We start from the raw sequence: 15,070 nt of genomic DNA on the forward strand, positions 1-15,070 counted from the left end.
AGAGAGCCTGAGAACAGCATCGGGCGTCCAGCTGGGAGGTGGCGAGAGAGAGCGCCTGAGGGCACCGTCTGTACCCCCGGACCCAGTGTGGGCTTGCTGGTTACATGAGCTACTGACTCACCACCAACAACTTTTCTTGGTTTTGCTTGCTCTCATTTGAGTGTGCTTTCTCCCACCTCCAACCGACAGTCCAGACCAACACAGGGTTTAAGTAAGAAGAACAGTATTCAAATCAGCCTTTCTACGCAGAAGTGGAGGAGGCTGGGCACTCTTGGGCCAACGTGCACAGACAGGCTGACCCAGGAAACCCTCTAAAAGAGCTGGTTTGAGGCAAGGACTGAATAACTGGGATGCCCAAGGGCCCAGGGGTGCTCTCCCCAGCTCTCCTGGGGATGCCAAGGACCCCACCACCACCAGTGGCTGAGGGGTGCGTGGGGCGGACTCACCGCTTGGAGAAGGCACAGGTTGTCGCGAAGGGAAGCCAGCACGCCGATGAAGGACACGATGAACATGACAACCCCCAGGAGGATGAGGATGATGGCCGGGGCCAGAAAGGCACTTTCCAGGGTTTTGTATTTCTGCCTCTCGACCTCTGCATAGATCCCCACTGACAGGACCAGGCCCCCGATCAGCTGCGGCAAGAAAGCAAGGAGTGAGAGAGGAGAAGGACTGGCAGTCGCGTGATTTTCCTACAAAGGGCTCGTCTGAGGGCTGTGGAGTCTGCCGTTAAGAGGGCCTCACCCCAGGTGACTGGATGTGAGGGAAACTGTTATGGGCTCAACTGTGTCCCCCCAAATTCACATGCTGAAGCCCTAACCCCCCAGGACCTCAGAATGGGACTGTACTTGGAGACTGAGGCTTTAAAGAGGTAATTAAGTTAAAATGAGGTCTTATGACTAGGCCTTAATCCAATACAAATGTTGTCCTTAGAAGAAAAGGAGATTAGGATACAGACACACACAGAGAGAAGACCATGTGAAGACACAGGGAGAAGACAGCCACCTACAGACCCAAAGAGAGAGGCCTCAGAGAAAACCAACTCTGCCCACACCTTCGTCTTGGACTTCTGGTCTCCAGAGCTGCAAGACAACAGATCTCTGTTGTTTACGCCACCCAGTCTGTGGCACTTTGTTATGGCAGCCCTAGCAAACTAACACAGACCCTATTTGGAAATGCTGCTTTAGAAGAAGGTACTGGTGAGTCAGGGAAAATCCACTGGCTAGAGGGTCAGAGAACCTGGGTTCGAGTCCCAGCTGTGCCACTTGCTAGCCCTGGGCGTTGGATAGGCCTTGGACCACACGAGTCTGTGCTCTCATCTGAAAAATGGCTGAAGTTTATCATTTCTGCCCTGCTCACCCCACAGGTTTTTGCAAGGCTTTTGTGAGCTAAGGAAACTGGAAACACTGTAAGTCTGAAAGCCTGGGGCCCCTGGGATGCGTATTACACAGGCAGGTCACCAAGGGAAATTTCAGAACTGCTCAGGGAGATGGGCATTTCACTCAGCACCATAAACATGGAATTTATCTTCAGAAAGACTATCGGGAAGGCCGCAAGTCGGAGCAGGAGGGCTTTTCCGGTGAATTCGTCATCATCAACTTTCCTAAGGGTGGAAAGGTGATCACTGTAAAAACCCATCAGAAAAAACCAGGCAAAAAAAAGCCCTTGGGGGACCCCTTTTTTGCTCTCAGCCTGAAAACTCTCATACTAAATCTTCAGGGAGACTGATCAGCTGACATCACCCCGAACCCTCAGATGAGTCTGTGGCTGCGCCGCCACATTGCACTGGGACCCGCAATAGTGTTCTAACTGGCCCCCTTCAGCCTGTTCTCCACAACAGAGTGACAGGCGAAACCTAATCAGGGCAGGCTGGTGCTCTGTGCGCCAAGAGTAAAAGCCACAACCCTAATCACAGCCTACGCAGCCTGTCTGAGCTCACTTCTCACTCCCCCCACTTCCTCACTCTGCTTTAACTGCACGGGGCTCCTCACTGCTGGTCAAACACACGAAGTGTGCCGCCCCAGGGCCTTTGCACAGGCTGTTCCCACTGCCTGGAATGCTCTTCCTCCTGATCTCCATACGGCTCTATGGCTCCCTCCCTCACCTCCTTTCCGTCTTTGCTCAATCGTTTCCTGCTCAGTGAGGCCTTTGGGGTCATCTTGTTTAAACGTAGAAAATCCCTCTCCTTGAAACTCCCGATCCCATTTTCCTGTTTTATGTTTTTCCTTTGTAATTGCAAGTACTTAACATACTACATTTTTTGCTCTATTTTTTAATTGTTTGTCTTGCCCACAAGAACATAAGCTCCATGCTAGGAGGGATTTTCGACCATTTCGGACATCGTCAGCACCCACAACAGCCCTGACATTTAGGAAGTACAACAGGCATTTACAATCAATGTCTGTCGAATGGATGCAAGCCAGGCTTCCCAAGAGACCCCCTTGGGTTTGAGTCTGCCGCTGTCTACCCAGCCTCCTTCCCGTCCAAGGATTCTGGCTTTCCGGGTCACACATTCCCGAGAGCAGATACCCTGGACTTCACAGAGCAGAAGGCAGTGTGGGAGAGGAGCTGGAAGCCATGGTGCTGTCAGCAAAGGTCTGAGTAAAGGAAATGAGGGATAATACAGACAAGATGTGGGCCAGATGTGCCATGAGCACAGCTACCCTAGAGTCAACATCTGGAACTCCTCAAGTTACTCCTGGTCTACCCCCGCCTTAAATTGGCTACAATGTGCCGTCAAAGTAGATCCCCTTGACTGCCTTCTAAAGAGCGCCAAGACTGTCCTGGGTAAAGGGAAGTGCCTGCTTCTCCTAAGCTTTGACAAGTGGCGGGGATGCCGAAAGTCAAACAGACCAACCTTACTTAGAAACACTGGGTAACAGGGGATTACTGGGAAGCCATCTCCCTGGGGTCCAGGGTTCTGCTGTATTTCTCAGCTAAGTGCCATTCCCCTTAGTTTGAAAGGATAATCTGGGACTACTGAGACCCACTCCCCTGGTCTAAAAGGAATGCCTTCCCGACACACATGGGCCAATAGGTGTGAAAGGCATTGACAAACTTGGCCATGAGCCACTTATTAACAAGTTGGCCATATCAGGAAAACTGTGAGTGAAATGATGTCATCCAAATTACCCAGTTGGGTAAATTTTTTAATTTATAAGACAGGATACACACACACACACACACACACACACACACACACACACACAGCCCTCTATAGGAAAATGGGGACCACAGGAAATAAAATCTACCTTTGATAGGGAAAGATTAACCAGAGTTATTTGGTCAGTTCATGCTCCAAACCCCAGAACGTGGTGAAATCATTGTTCAAGGCTGGCCTAAGCCCTGCGGGTCCTCTGAGAACAAGGGCAAGCAGCTTTATAGAGCCAAATCCTCCCCTTCCGAATTAGTGCAATTACAAGAAATCACTCACTCAACCCTAACCCTGAACCAGACACAGAGCCCAGAGATCCTTCCACCCCGGGGATCCTTCCACCCCTTCACCCTGGGGATGACGGTTAAAGAAGAACCCCACAAAGAGGTGACATCTTCAGAGCCCAGGCAGGAGTGCAGCCAACATGCAAGGCCATGGGGGCAACAGAGGTGGGGCTTCACCCTCTATCTTGGTGGAAAGTATGATTCTCAGGTTGTCACTGAACCAACAAGATAACATCTTAATATTTTCAGGATTGATTCCATATACTTTTGAGAGTTCTATGTTTCCTGTTGTGAAACAAAAAAAGCTCTTCTTGGTCAGGATGGACACAGGCCCTGACATCTTCCCAGTGCCCTAGCCTGTCCCCCTCCCTCCTTCCCGCTTGAGGCTATGCTTTTGGATTAAAGTACCGTAAACCATCTCCAAAACACCAAAGCTGTCATTGGCCTCCATTCTGAGCAGAATTGACCCCAGCCCTCTTTGTAAAGGCCAGTCAGTGGCTTCTTCTATTTTTATAAGCTCCCCGGACACTCCAGAACAGCCTTGCCGGGAGGAAACAAAACTTCCTTTGGTCTGATCTCCCTCCTGTTACAAAAGATCACATTTTCCTTGCTAGTCAGCCTTGCAACATTTCCAGACCACTAAAGCCATAGGAAAGCTACTGTGGCAAACGCAGACCCAAACTTCTGGACTCCCGCACCACTGTGTGCTGAGCTATCACAGGTTTGTGTCTCCTGGTCCAGCCCTCCCAGCGGCCAGCAGGTAGTCCCCAGGGCGGCTTCGCACACAGCACACGCTGATCTGGGCTCCTCATTCAAGGGTTCCAGGGGCAGTAGGCACGGGGAGAGGCCGGCATACCCCTCCCAGGCACTTCAAGATCTCCAAATGATATGTACATCTCCGAGGACATCAGTTTATGTTTCCATGTGAGTATAAAATTAACTGTTGATGCTAGCGTGCAATCCCATCCACTCTCCTCTGCTAATTATAGTCTCTCTTCGGGGGCCGGCCACTCCAGCTCCAGCGCAGGAAGTAAATGGCCCATTTGTCAAGCAGGGCAGCTTCAGCTAAACATGGCTGGGGATGAGGGGCACACGGCCATGCCCATTTGGGGCCAAAGAGGCAAAGAACATGCTGCTGGTAGCCCACGGGCCAGGACCAGAGCCCCAGACTTTGCAAGCCACATGGTATCTTCAACAGGCTGCATGGGAGCCCTGTCGTCCATTGTGAACCAGGCCCAAAGGTCCCCTCTGAGCCCTGCAGCCTGGAACCGGCTTCTTCCTCTGCAGGTTGAGGCCCAGCTTCACGCAGCTGCTGGGAAGCAGGAGGCCGTGTGAGGCATTCCAGCACCTGCGTCGTCCCCTCCTTCAGGAAGCATCTGGTCCCAGCTGGCTTACCCCCAGCTGGGGCAGGTCTACACTTTGAGGGGACCTGCAAGGCCTATTTTTACCCACAAAGGCACATGCCAGGCACCTATTGTGTTCCAGACCCTGGGGGTCCCAAGGGGTCCCAAGACTAGACAATGGGCTAAGTCTGGAGGAGGGGAGATTAAGAGGCTAGAAATGATCTCTATGGCCTGACGGATGGAATTCAGGGGTCTTTACTTTCATTAGCTTTTAACTGAAATGTTCCTGTCACGAAAAAAGAGGAAGAACCTCAGGTCTACGGGAAGCATGCTGCAATCCCTCCCATGGGGAAGGCTCTGGGAATTTGAACAAAACTGAGGGGGAAAAAGGAAACATCAGAAAATCAAGGTGGGCTTCCTGGAGGAGCCAGCGTTTCCTGGAAGGTCCCAAGAACTGTTTCACTCTGAAACCATCTCATGGGTCACTCAAGGCTCCAGGGTTCTGTGTGGCCCAAACAAAGCACTTTTCTGAGTTTTGAGCTTGAAAGGATGTGGGGAGTAGCTAAAATCCAAGGCCTGAGAGAGATTTTAAATAAGATGGGGCTAGCAGGCCCCCGGCATCCAGCCAAGAAACCCCGGACTTCACATCCATCAGCTCTTCTGCCCCAGGACGATCCTGCCTGGCCCTAGGCAGAGCCCACCGTGCAGACAGCCGCCTCCTCCTCAGCACACTCTGTATCAGCTTCTCTCACGCACAGATTAGGGCTGGAAGGAGCAGTAGAGGCAGGATAAGGATGGGAGTTGGCATTCTGGACCTTCATTTATTAGTTCAGTGCCCTTGGCCATGTCACTTCGCCTCTTTGACCCTCACCTTTCACCTGCTGCTATGTACAGAGTGATTATGCTGTGCCAGCATCCTGCAAAGTGCTATACCAGCATGATCTCTCTTGACCATCACACATCCTTACACGTCTAAGAAACAGCCAATCACATTTTACAGACCAGTTTCAGTGAGGCCAAGTGTCACAGAACTTAGGAGAGGCAGAGCCAGGATGTGTGGGCAAAACCTGTCTGGCCTGCCACTAAGGCTACCAGATGGGCCTTTCACTTAGATCTGGGAGATAACTGGTCTGAAATGTCTCTGCAAAATACAAAGTTTCCAGTAGCAGAGCAGTGCTCCCAAGAGAATGTTCTGTGATGACAGTAACATCTAATACGGTAGCCACTAGCCATGTATGGCTAGTAAGCTCTTGAAATGTGGCTTGTGTGCCTGGGGAGCTGAATTTTTAATTTTACTTCCTTTAAAGTAGTTTAGATTTGATCACGTGTAGCTGGTGGCCACCGTATTGGACAGCACAGCTCCAGAGCAGCTCTCATTGGACGCTGCCCCTTACCATTCTCACCTTGCTCCTTTCTGATAGTACAGACCACCCTTATTAAAGAGTCACGTGCCCTAACCATCCTGCCACTAGGTAGAGGAAGTTCAATTCATACTCACTGACTTCATTCAGGAGAAAGCAACCTCTTTTCCCACTTTCCCCAAGAAAGCTCAGTTCCTATTATCCCATCCTTCTTGCCCCTAAGGAAAGCAGGACACACCAGATCCAGCATCCCCAACCCAAACTGATATAGGGCCTATTCTGTCTCCTGGGAAGGTGCCAGACCCACCTCTAGGACTACAGGGCAGTATTCTAAGCTCTGGGGCCCTGGACCTCAGCACTAAGTCCAGGCAGCCTGTGCTTGAGGAAAGGGGTTCCTCCCAACCCCAAAAGGAAAGCCAGCCCTGGAGGAAACAGCAGAGACGGCCTCTTACGCCAGCAAAAAAGCCAGCCTCTGGTCTTTGTCACTGATACTCTGCTGTCAACTCTGCCTTCACCCTGGACTTCTTTCTTTTTAAAAACCTGGACATCAATGCAGAGAACTTGGTTAACTGCAACACTTGGTCCATGACATCCTCTGACAGTCTGCTTTTGTTTGGAACATATTAACCGGTCCTCCTGTCCTCGCTGATGTGCTACGACTCTGCTGTCACACACTGACTCTCCCAGGGTCACTCGGTCCCGAAACAAACCTCCCTAGTGTAGTGATACAGTTTTATAACACACCATGGCATCTGCTAGGCCACATCCCTCCTTCCTGTCTTCTTCCGAAGTGTCCTGGATACTCTTAGACCTTGACTCTTGTGTAGATATTTTAGAATCATTGTATCAAGTTCCATGAAAAAACCTGCTAAGGTTTAACTAGAACCGCATTGAATCTATAGATCCCTTTGGGGAGAATTGACATCTTTATCAGGCCTTCCTGCCCAAAAGCATGATCTATTCCTTCTTTATTTACATCACCTTTATTATGACCTCTCTAATAACAGTGCTCTCCACCTCCCTCAAGCTTTTCTGTGGCTGTCTAGGCAGATCTGGGGAGAGACTTGTGGAAGTCTTTCCCAAGCTGCCCCTCCAGCTAGGCCCAGGGTGGGAAACATGGTCTTTGGAAAACAAATCTCTCTAAGAAGCAAAGTGGACACACCAGTCTGTTTTGCTACCCTCCTGTCACCAACAGTTACAAACACTTGATTTAAAAGACTCCCACATGATAAATTAGGAGTTTGGGATTAACATATACACATTACTATATACAAAATAGATAATCAACAAGGACTTACTGTATAGTACACAGAACTCTACTCAATATTCTGTAATAACCTATAATAGAAAAAAATCTGAAAAAGAATGGATATATGTATATGTATAGCTGAATCACTTTGCCATACACCTGAAACTAACACAACTTTGTAAATCAACTATATTCCCAAAATAAAATAAAAATTAAATTAAAAAAATAAAAGACTCCCACATGTTGTCTGTTCTCTATATTGTGAAGTTTTTTAGAGGTCTGCCTTGTCACTTTCTCTATCACTAGATGATCGTCCACATTCTTACAGCTGGGGGAAAAAAAAAAAAAAAGGCTCCCACATGCACACAGCTGATTCCAGGCTGTGAAAGAGCTAAACTGGGAGGTTTGCAAGCCCCAGCTACTCAACCCAGCCGGGGCAGAGTGGAATTTCTAATCACAAACCAGCACAAACATATAAAACACTGTGGGTAGGAGCTGACAGAGCCCGGACTCTCTTTGGGAAGAGTTTAGGGGCAGGCAGATGGGGAGTGGTGTAACAAACAAGTGGTAAAAATCTTCTGAGACAAGAGGCCTGGCAGTCACTTCCTCCTGGGAAACCAGAGCAGGCCTATTGGAACTGAGCCTTGGAGGACGCACAGGAGTTTGACTTCACACCACTGGATGCTCCATCAGCACAGGGACTGGCCCGATAGATCTGTCGGCGGAATGAATCAGAAATGCTATTGCTTCAGATGCCCATGAGCCCAAAGAAGAAACTAGTGATGCCATTCCAGAGTAGAGGCCTCTGAGGCTTAAGGATAAGATGACTTATCTGGTTAATCTGAAAACCACAGAAACAGCCAAGGGGCAAAGGAGAGTCAAGAGCATATCACCTCCACCCAACACACTCTTCTCCCTGGTTTTCTTTTCCCTTCTGTCTCTGGACCCCTTTCCTTCTCTCCACCTTCCATGTGTCTGAACCAAGAGAGTCAGAGCCCACCTCTCAGGGCTGTATTCCCACGGCGCCTGGGTGATTATCTTCCCAGATCTCAGCCCAGGTAGGGCACCCCCTGCTGGGGTACACTCAGCAGTACACCCTGTGCCAAACCACTGCTGGTCTCCCCTCCCTTCTTTCTCTAGCAGGGCTGGCTAAGGCTCCCCTGCTCAGAGCTGCAGGCCACTGGCAGGAGTCAGTAAGATGGCCCAGGTCTCCCCTTCCCTCAGACCCTCTAAAAGCAGACACAGGCTCACACAGGTGATAAGGGGGCTTTGTCCTAGACAGCCTCCAGTTCAGGTCCCAGCAGCCTTTCAAAACCCCCAGCTGCCCACCAGGAACTGGGCCAGGCATCCCCCATTCTTTCCAAAGTGGCGGCAAGAGGAATTTCAGGGAAGAGGGCAGGAAGGTGGAGTCCCCCATGATCTCAACTCTCCCTGACCCTCCGGGCTACTGAGAGAAGCCACAATAAAGAAGGGAGCTGAGCTTCCCTGGTGGCGCAGTGGTTGAGAGTCTGCCTACCGATGCAGGCGACACGGGTTCGTGCCCCGGTCCGGGAAGATACCACATGCCGCGAAGCGGCTGGGCCCGTGAGCCATGGCCGCTGAGCCTGCGCGTCCGGAGCCTGTGCTCCGCAACGGGAGAGGCCACAGCAGTGAGAGGCCCGCGTACCGCAAAAAAAAAAAAAAAAAAAAGAAGGGAGCTGCACCAAAGAGCACAGGAGTTTGGGGAGTAGACATGAGGGGTGCGGGGGGGGATGAAGGAAATTCCAGCAGCAGGTGCAGAAGGCAGTGAGGCCCCACAGCCAGGGCTGCCTTTTCCCGGGGGACACCTGGCTGCGCTGGGCAGATATGAACTAAGAGCTGTCTCCACACAATTTTGGCAATGACAGAGCTTACTGTTTTGTGTTTCTTGTTTTTAATGTTAGATGTAGTTTTATAGCTAAGAAAAAAATAAAGCGAATTGATTATATATATATATATATATGGCCCTTGGTTCATTCTTTGCACAAAATCCCGCATCTGAACAGGGCCCTCTGTCCCTGAACGAAGGCTGGAAGGCAGAGGAGGCAATCAGGCCACAAGTGTCAATGCCTGGCATGACACTTAAAGAACATAAATCGCCCCCACTCCAAAGGCTCAGACTCCAAAGCGGCCAAAGGGCAAAAGGGAAAAGGAGGCAGCATGACACATTGGAAGGAGAACTGGGGGGCGGGGGGGAGGATGAGAGGGGAGCCCTGAACTTTAATCCCAGCTCTGTCGCTAACTCCCATGCAACCTTGGGTAAGTCTCCCTTCCCCTCTCTGGGCCTCAATTTCCCTGCTCCAAAAGGGAGATGTTTGGCCACAAGCCCTAGAGTCCCTTCACTGCTCCGGGAGCCCATGGCAACTCATGCCCGGACAGCCCTTGTTAGAACCCTGGCCATGGGCAGACCGTGGGTGGTCCAAAGTCCTCTCTACTGAGTCCTTCTCCATGGGTCTACCCCTGCTTTCCCACCTGGCCTGGAGACGTCACACTCCTGCATGGGAAAGGTCCTACAGGGGACAGAGATGCCCTTTCCGCCCTGATCAAGGCACACACCTCCCAGCCTCCCACAGCAGCTGTGGGAAGGAGACCAACTGTTTTTTGGAAATAACAAAGCTGAAAGAGGCTAATGCCCATCCCCCAAAGCTCAGCTCAAAGCCTCCTCCCCTGGAAAGCCTTCCTGGATCACCCCAGCTATAGAGATCTTTCTCCACTTGTGATCACCTATGAAATCACCAATGGGAAGCCCTCACTGGTACTGCTATTTACAATACTAACTATGCCCACTGAACAGATCATTCTGGGTATTTACTACCCACTGCATGCAGAGCGAGGTGGCAGGACCCAGCAACACATATACCATACCATCTCTGACCTCAACAACTTCACAGTCTGCATACATGATGCAAATGCATTAGTCCCAAAAGTTCACAGGAAGTTTAGCTTAGCTCCCAGACCACATTCTCCCCACAGAAGCCATATGGAAAGTGGTTGGAGCCCAAGTCGGTTCACAGTGGCCTAATGAACCACAATGCCCCTGAAGCAAGATACCGTGCAAAAGTTCCGGGCACCCAGCAGGTGCTCAATAAATGTTACTTCTCCTTTCCCAGTAAAGATGCAGTACTGTTGTAACCCTGACATTTCAAGACTCAAATCAGACGCCAGAAACCATTTCCCCTTTAGAGGCACTTTGGTCCAAGGATAAATAAGGGAAAGAGAGTCCCTATTCTGAATTCTAAGGCAACATTCACTGATTCAACATATATTTAGTAAGTGCCTAGTATGTACCAGGCACTGGGAATAAAAAGGTAAGACCTAGTTCCTGCCCTCAAGGAGCTCAGTCTGGTAAGACACACCTGCACACCAACAAATGCAGTGGAGTTAGGGAAACACTGGGGTAGAGGTAATTGTGCAGAGGCACTAGAGATAGGAAACGTTAAATCATGGGCAAGGAAGGCTTCCTGGAGGAGGTGAGTTTGAACTGAGTCCATTTGATGCACGTAATGGATAAGTAAGAATTTCTGAAATGGACAAGGGGTTTCAGATGCCTATGAAGGTGCCATGGGGACAGCAGGTCAGCATAGCTAGAGCCAAGGACAGGCAGATGGGGGAGGGGAGGAGGCCAGGGAAGCTTGCAGAAGCCAGACCACCAAGGCAAGGTCTCTCAGGTTAAACCAGAAAGTTCATTCATTCATTTGACATCTCTTTACTGAGAGGTTGTGTAAGCCAGCGGTTCTCCAAGTTTTTGGTCTCAGGATTCCTTTTCACTCTTAAAAACTTTTGAGGACCCTAGAGTTTTTGTTTTGGGGGATTATATCTATCAATTATTTACTACATAAGAAATTAAGACATATTTTAAATATTTATTAACTCATTTAGAAATAACAGTAATAGATTTACATGTTAACATAAATATTTTTTGTTAAAAATTGTCCCCAAAAAATTGAGGGGGAAGAGTGGCATGGGCTTTACATTCTTGCAAATGTTAGTGTCTGGCTGATGAGAAGAACTGGTGGATTCTTGAAGCTGCTCCTCACTCAGTTTGCTGCCACATCACCGTCACGTGCCCCTGAAATACTCCCTGGGGCACTCCTGAGAGAATGAGAGCAGGAAAGCAAATAGTATCCTAGTATTATCATGAAAATGGTTTTGACTTCACAGACCCCTCAAAAGAGTCCCCCCACCAAGGATCCCTGGAGCACACTTTGGGAGCAGCTGTTAGGAACGGGCTGCGGGGTGGTGAGTGGGGCCCAGCTAGCAGTGAACCAACCAAACACAAAAGTCTCAGCTTTGGTGGAGCTCACGTTCTAGTCGGGGAGAAACAAATAAATAAGAAAAGTATACGGTATATCTTGGTTATAAGTGCTATGAAGACAAAAACAGAAAAGGAGGCCAGGGAGGCTGGTAGAGGGGGCTGTCATTTTAAATAGCACAGCCAGGGAAAGTGACACTGGAGTGAAGACTTGAAGTGGGGAGGGGTGGGCGTAGCTCTGTAGCATCCATGTGGATACACAGCCGAACATCCAAGCAGCTTCCAAGACCTCGGAATGTGCCCATGTGTTCAAGGAACAGCTGCTAGAGCCTGATGGGGTTAGAGTGGAGGGGAGGAGGGGAGAGGGCAGGGGTGTGGGCTGCAGAGCAGATGGACCCTTTGAAGCTATTGAGGGGACTCTGACTTTTGCTCTGAGTGGAAGGCAGTACGAGTTTGCATCTGATATGACTGTGATTTTTAAATGAGTTACTCTTGACTGCTGTGCTGAGAACTGGGGGATGGAGGCATGGAGGTGGAACGGTCAGGAATTCACTGCAGTAACCTAGATGCTAGGTGAGAGTGGCCTGGATCAGGGTGGGCACGTGAAGGTAGCAAGAAGCAGGCAGACTGGATATATTTTGAAGTTGAAATTAGGGAAATCACTGAAATAATTTAAGCAGGGAGTCACATGCTCAGATTTGCTTTCGAAAGTTGTTTACCGAACAGAATATGCACACAGCCGCAAGTGTCACCCACGGTTTACGCATTTGTCGTCACAGGGCTGGCGGTCCAGCTTGGCACGGTCAGCAGCCGGGAGGCCGGGCGTCACGCACCTCCTAACGTGGCCTCCTGTACCCCCTCACCGCCTCCCCACACAGCGTTCGTGCAGGAAATGTGTGGCCTGAACCTAATTACAAGGAAACCATAGAGCAAATCCAGGACGCTGATGTTCTGCAGATCAAAGGCCTGGAGGCTTCAAAGGAATCCAAAGCAGTGAGGATAGCCTAGGATGGAGGAGATGAAAGAGCCATGTCACAGTGAAAACAATGGGTGGACCTTGATTGGATAAAATGTCCACTACAAAGGACATGTGGGAAACAACTGGTGAAATCTGGAAATGGACAGCACAGATGATGTTCTATTTAATGGTGATTTGTTTTCAGATGGACAATGGCAGCGTGTGGGAGAACCCCCTTTTCGGAAAGCTGGATGCTGGGGTACGTAAGGGTGAGGTCACAATGGCTACAAAAAAAAAAAAAAAGTGTTGTATTTATTGAACTCTTCTTTCAACTTTTCTGTGGGTTTAAAAAATTTTTTTTAAGTTCATTTCCCCATCACAGCTTGATTAGGCACTACTTATTTAGCGCTCCCTGTCCCGTGAAAGAAGGGCCTCTCCCGCCTCCCCTTCCCCAAGGAACAGAGGCTCCGCCCCACACATCCCAGACAAGCTGGTTGTCTGCAAACAGAGCGTCTCTGAACAGATAACACCAGGGCGTGCTGGGTGTCCCCAGGCAGACCGTGGGCAGTGGGCCCCGGGTCTCGAAGCTCTTTAGAGCATCTCCCCACAGTGCCTAGCACAGGGCCCAGCACATGCCGTTGGTGACTGACAGTGGGCACTCAGGGAGTCCTGGGTCTGGCTTCCGGCCACTCAGCAGTTCTCCTTCCAATGGGAAGAGGGCTCATGCAGGGTGGGCCAGCAGCTCCACATGGATATCCAGGCCCAGCAAGCTGAATGCTTTCTGAATTTTCCTAAGCAACGAGAGGGCAAGACCCCAGTAGGTCTTGGTGGATCAGACAAATGCAGGCAAGTGACACATGACTGTCTTCCCTGAGACTCCAGAACCTATAACATTCAAGGCCTCAGAGGTCACCCCTCATGTTTCAGAGGCACTGGGACCTTTTCTGTCAAAATGAGATCCGCTATAATGCATGAACTGTAATTCTGCATCCTGATTCTTTTTTTTTTAATGCACTATGAGAACTATCTTAAGGATAACTGGAGAAGTTTTAACATGGACTTGGTATATAGTGGTGCTGTGGTTGTATCCAAGGACAATTTTGTTTAAGGAGATGCATCTGAGGATAGTTGGGGTGAATTGTCATGATGTCTGCAACTTCCTCTGACACGGCCAAATGTCAACATTACTGATTCTGGTTAGTGGGCATATGGGTGTTCACTGAATCATTCTTTAACCTCTTTTATGTTTTATGTTTTATTTTTTAACAATAAAAACGTTGAAGCAGCAAGCAAGATCCAAGTTCCATGTCTTCTAAGAGGAGATCTGTTCACAGTCTGAGTCTCCCTTTGGCCTGGGAAGTCTCAGTGGCCACAGCCAGGGGCTTGCTCACCAGAGGCTCAGGGCAGGCAGCCTCCTCTGGCCTGGAATTAATGCCCTCACCAGATGTTTCGCTAACTGCCAACTGGGGCTAAAGATCAGCTGTGACGGGAACCTACCTATTATCCATCCAGCGAGCTCACTAGAAAACAGCACCCCAGGGGGCCTGTAGGACACGTTCCTCCTTGTGCATAGGTTAGAGGCCTGCAGGAAGGGACACAGAGGGTCACTCGTCACCTTCAATCCCATCCTTCTCTGCTTTAAGGAAATCAGGACAAGAGAAGATGCGTACGACAAAGCAACAATATGATGACAGCCGGTGCCAGCTGTGGGAGGAGGTAAGGCCGAGTGACCCAGCGCTCCCTGAGGCTGGGCTGGTGGGACTGGCAAAGAGCATGTGCCAGCTGAGGCCCTCTGCACTTGGGAGCTGTGTGACCTTGGACAGATCACTTCCCTCTCTGAGGGTCGGCTGCCTCTGCTGTTAAACGGGAATGACAACACCTGCCTAATGGTCACTCAAAGGACCTGGGGAGATGGGGAAACTCCTTTGTAAACTGTAAGGTGCTGTAACACATAATGAGAATCCCCATTCTTTCTTTAAAAGCCAGCAAAGACTGTTAAGTGCCTACACCTGACCAGGAGGTGCCACTATTTTTCTTTAAATTGACTGACTTTTCTTACTAAAATAAATATGGTCTTGGCCTAACCTAATCAACATCTATGAAATCATAGATCTGAGGTATTAGTTATTTTCTTTAATACACATTACACCTAATGCACACGTATTACATTTTAAAATGTTCCCCCAGGAACCACCTAAAATCGTCTTGTGGACCCACCAGGACTAAGGAGATGGATGCTGTTCTGGCCCCACCCCCTTATTTTGCAGATGGGAATCTGAGGCCCAGAGAGAGGCAGTCACTCCCATAAGGTCACACAGTCCAGTGCTCTCTCCACTGCAAGCTGCCCTCCCTCATCGGGAAAAAAATGTTCTCACGCCCTGGCATATCCTCTCATAAAAGAAAAACAAAAAACCTGCTTCTGAAGGACGGTGATAGAGGCTCCATTTCTGACTT

General features: G+C 49.6%; 1 protein-coding gene across 5 annotated transcripts in view; it reads right to left on the minus strand.

Moving 5' to 3' along the window:
• TSPAN15 (tetraspanin 15) overlaps positions 1-15,070 on the minus strand; it is a 79,063-nt gene that overhangs the window by 20,251 nt on the left and 43,742 nt on the right. For 4 of the 5 annotated variants that reach the window (XM_067710732.1, XM_067710730.1, XM_067710731.1 and 1 more), the window contains exon 2: positions 447-632. In XM_067710732.1, coding sequence (XP_067566833.1) covers positions 447-512 — 66 coding nt within the window. In that variant the 5' untranslated portion in view covers positions 513-632. Of the gene's footprint in view, positions 1-446; positions 633-14,113; positions 14,136-15,070 lie in introns of those variants that run through there. The other variant, XM_067710733.1, reaches the window with a different exon arrangement.

This window comes from Pseudorca crassidens, chromosome 16, assembly GCF_039906515.1.
Source record: "Pseudorca crassidens isolate mPseCra1 chromosome 16, mPseCra1.hap1, whole genome shotgun sequence".
Classification (NCBI taxonomy): Eukaryota; Metazoa; Chordata; class Mammalia; order Artiodactyla; family Delphinidae; genus Pseudorca; species Pseudorca crassidens.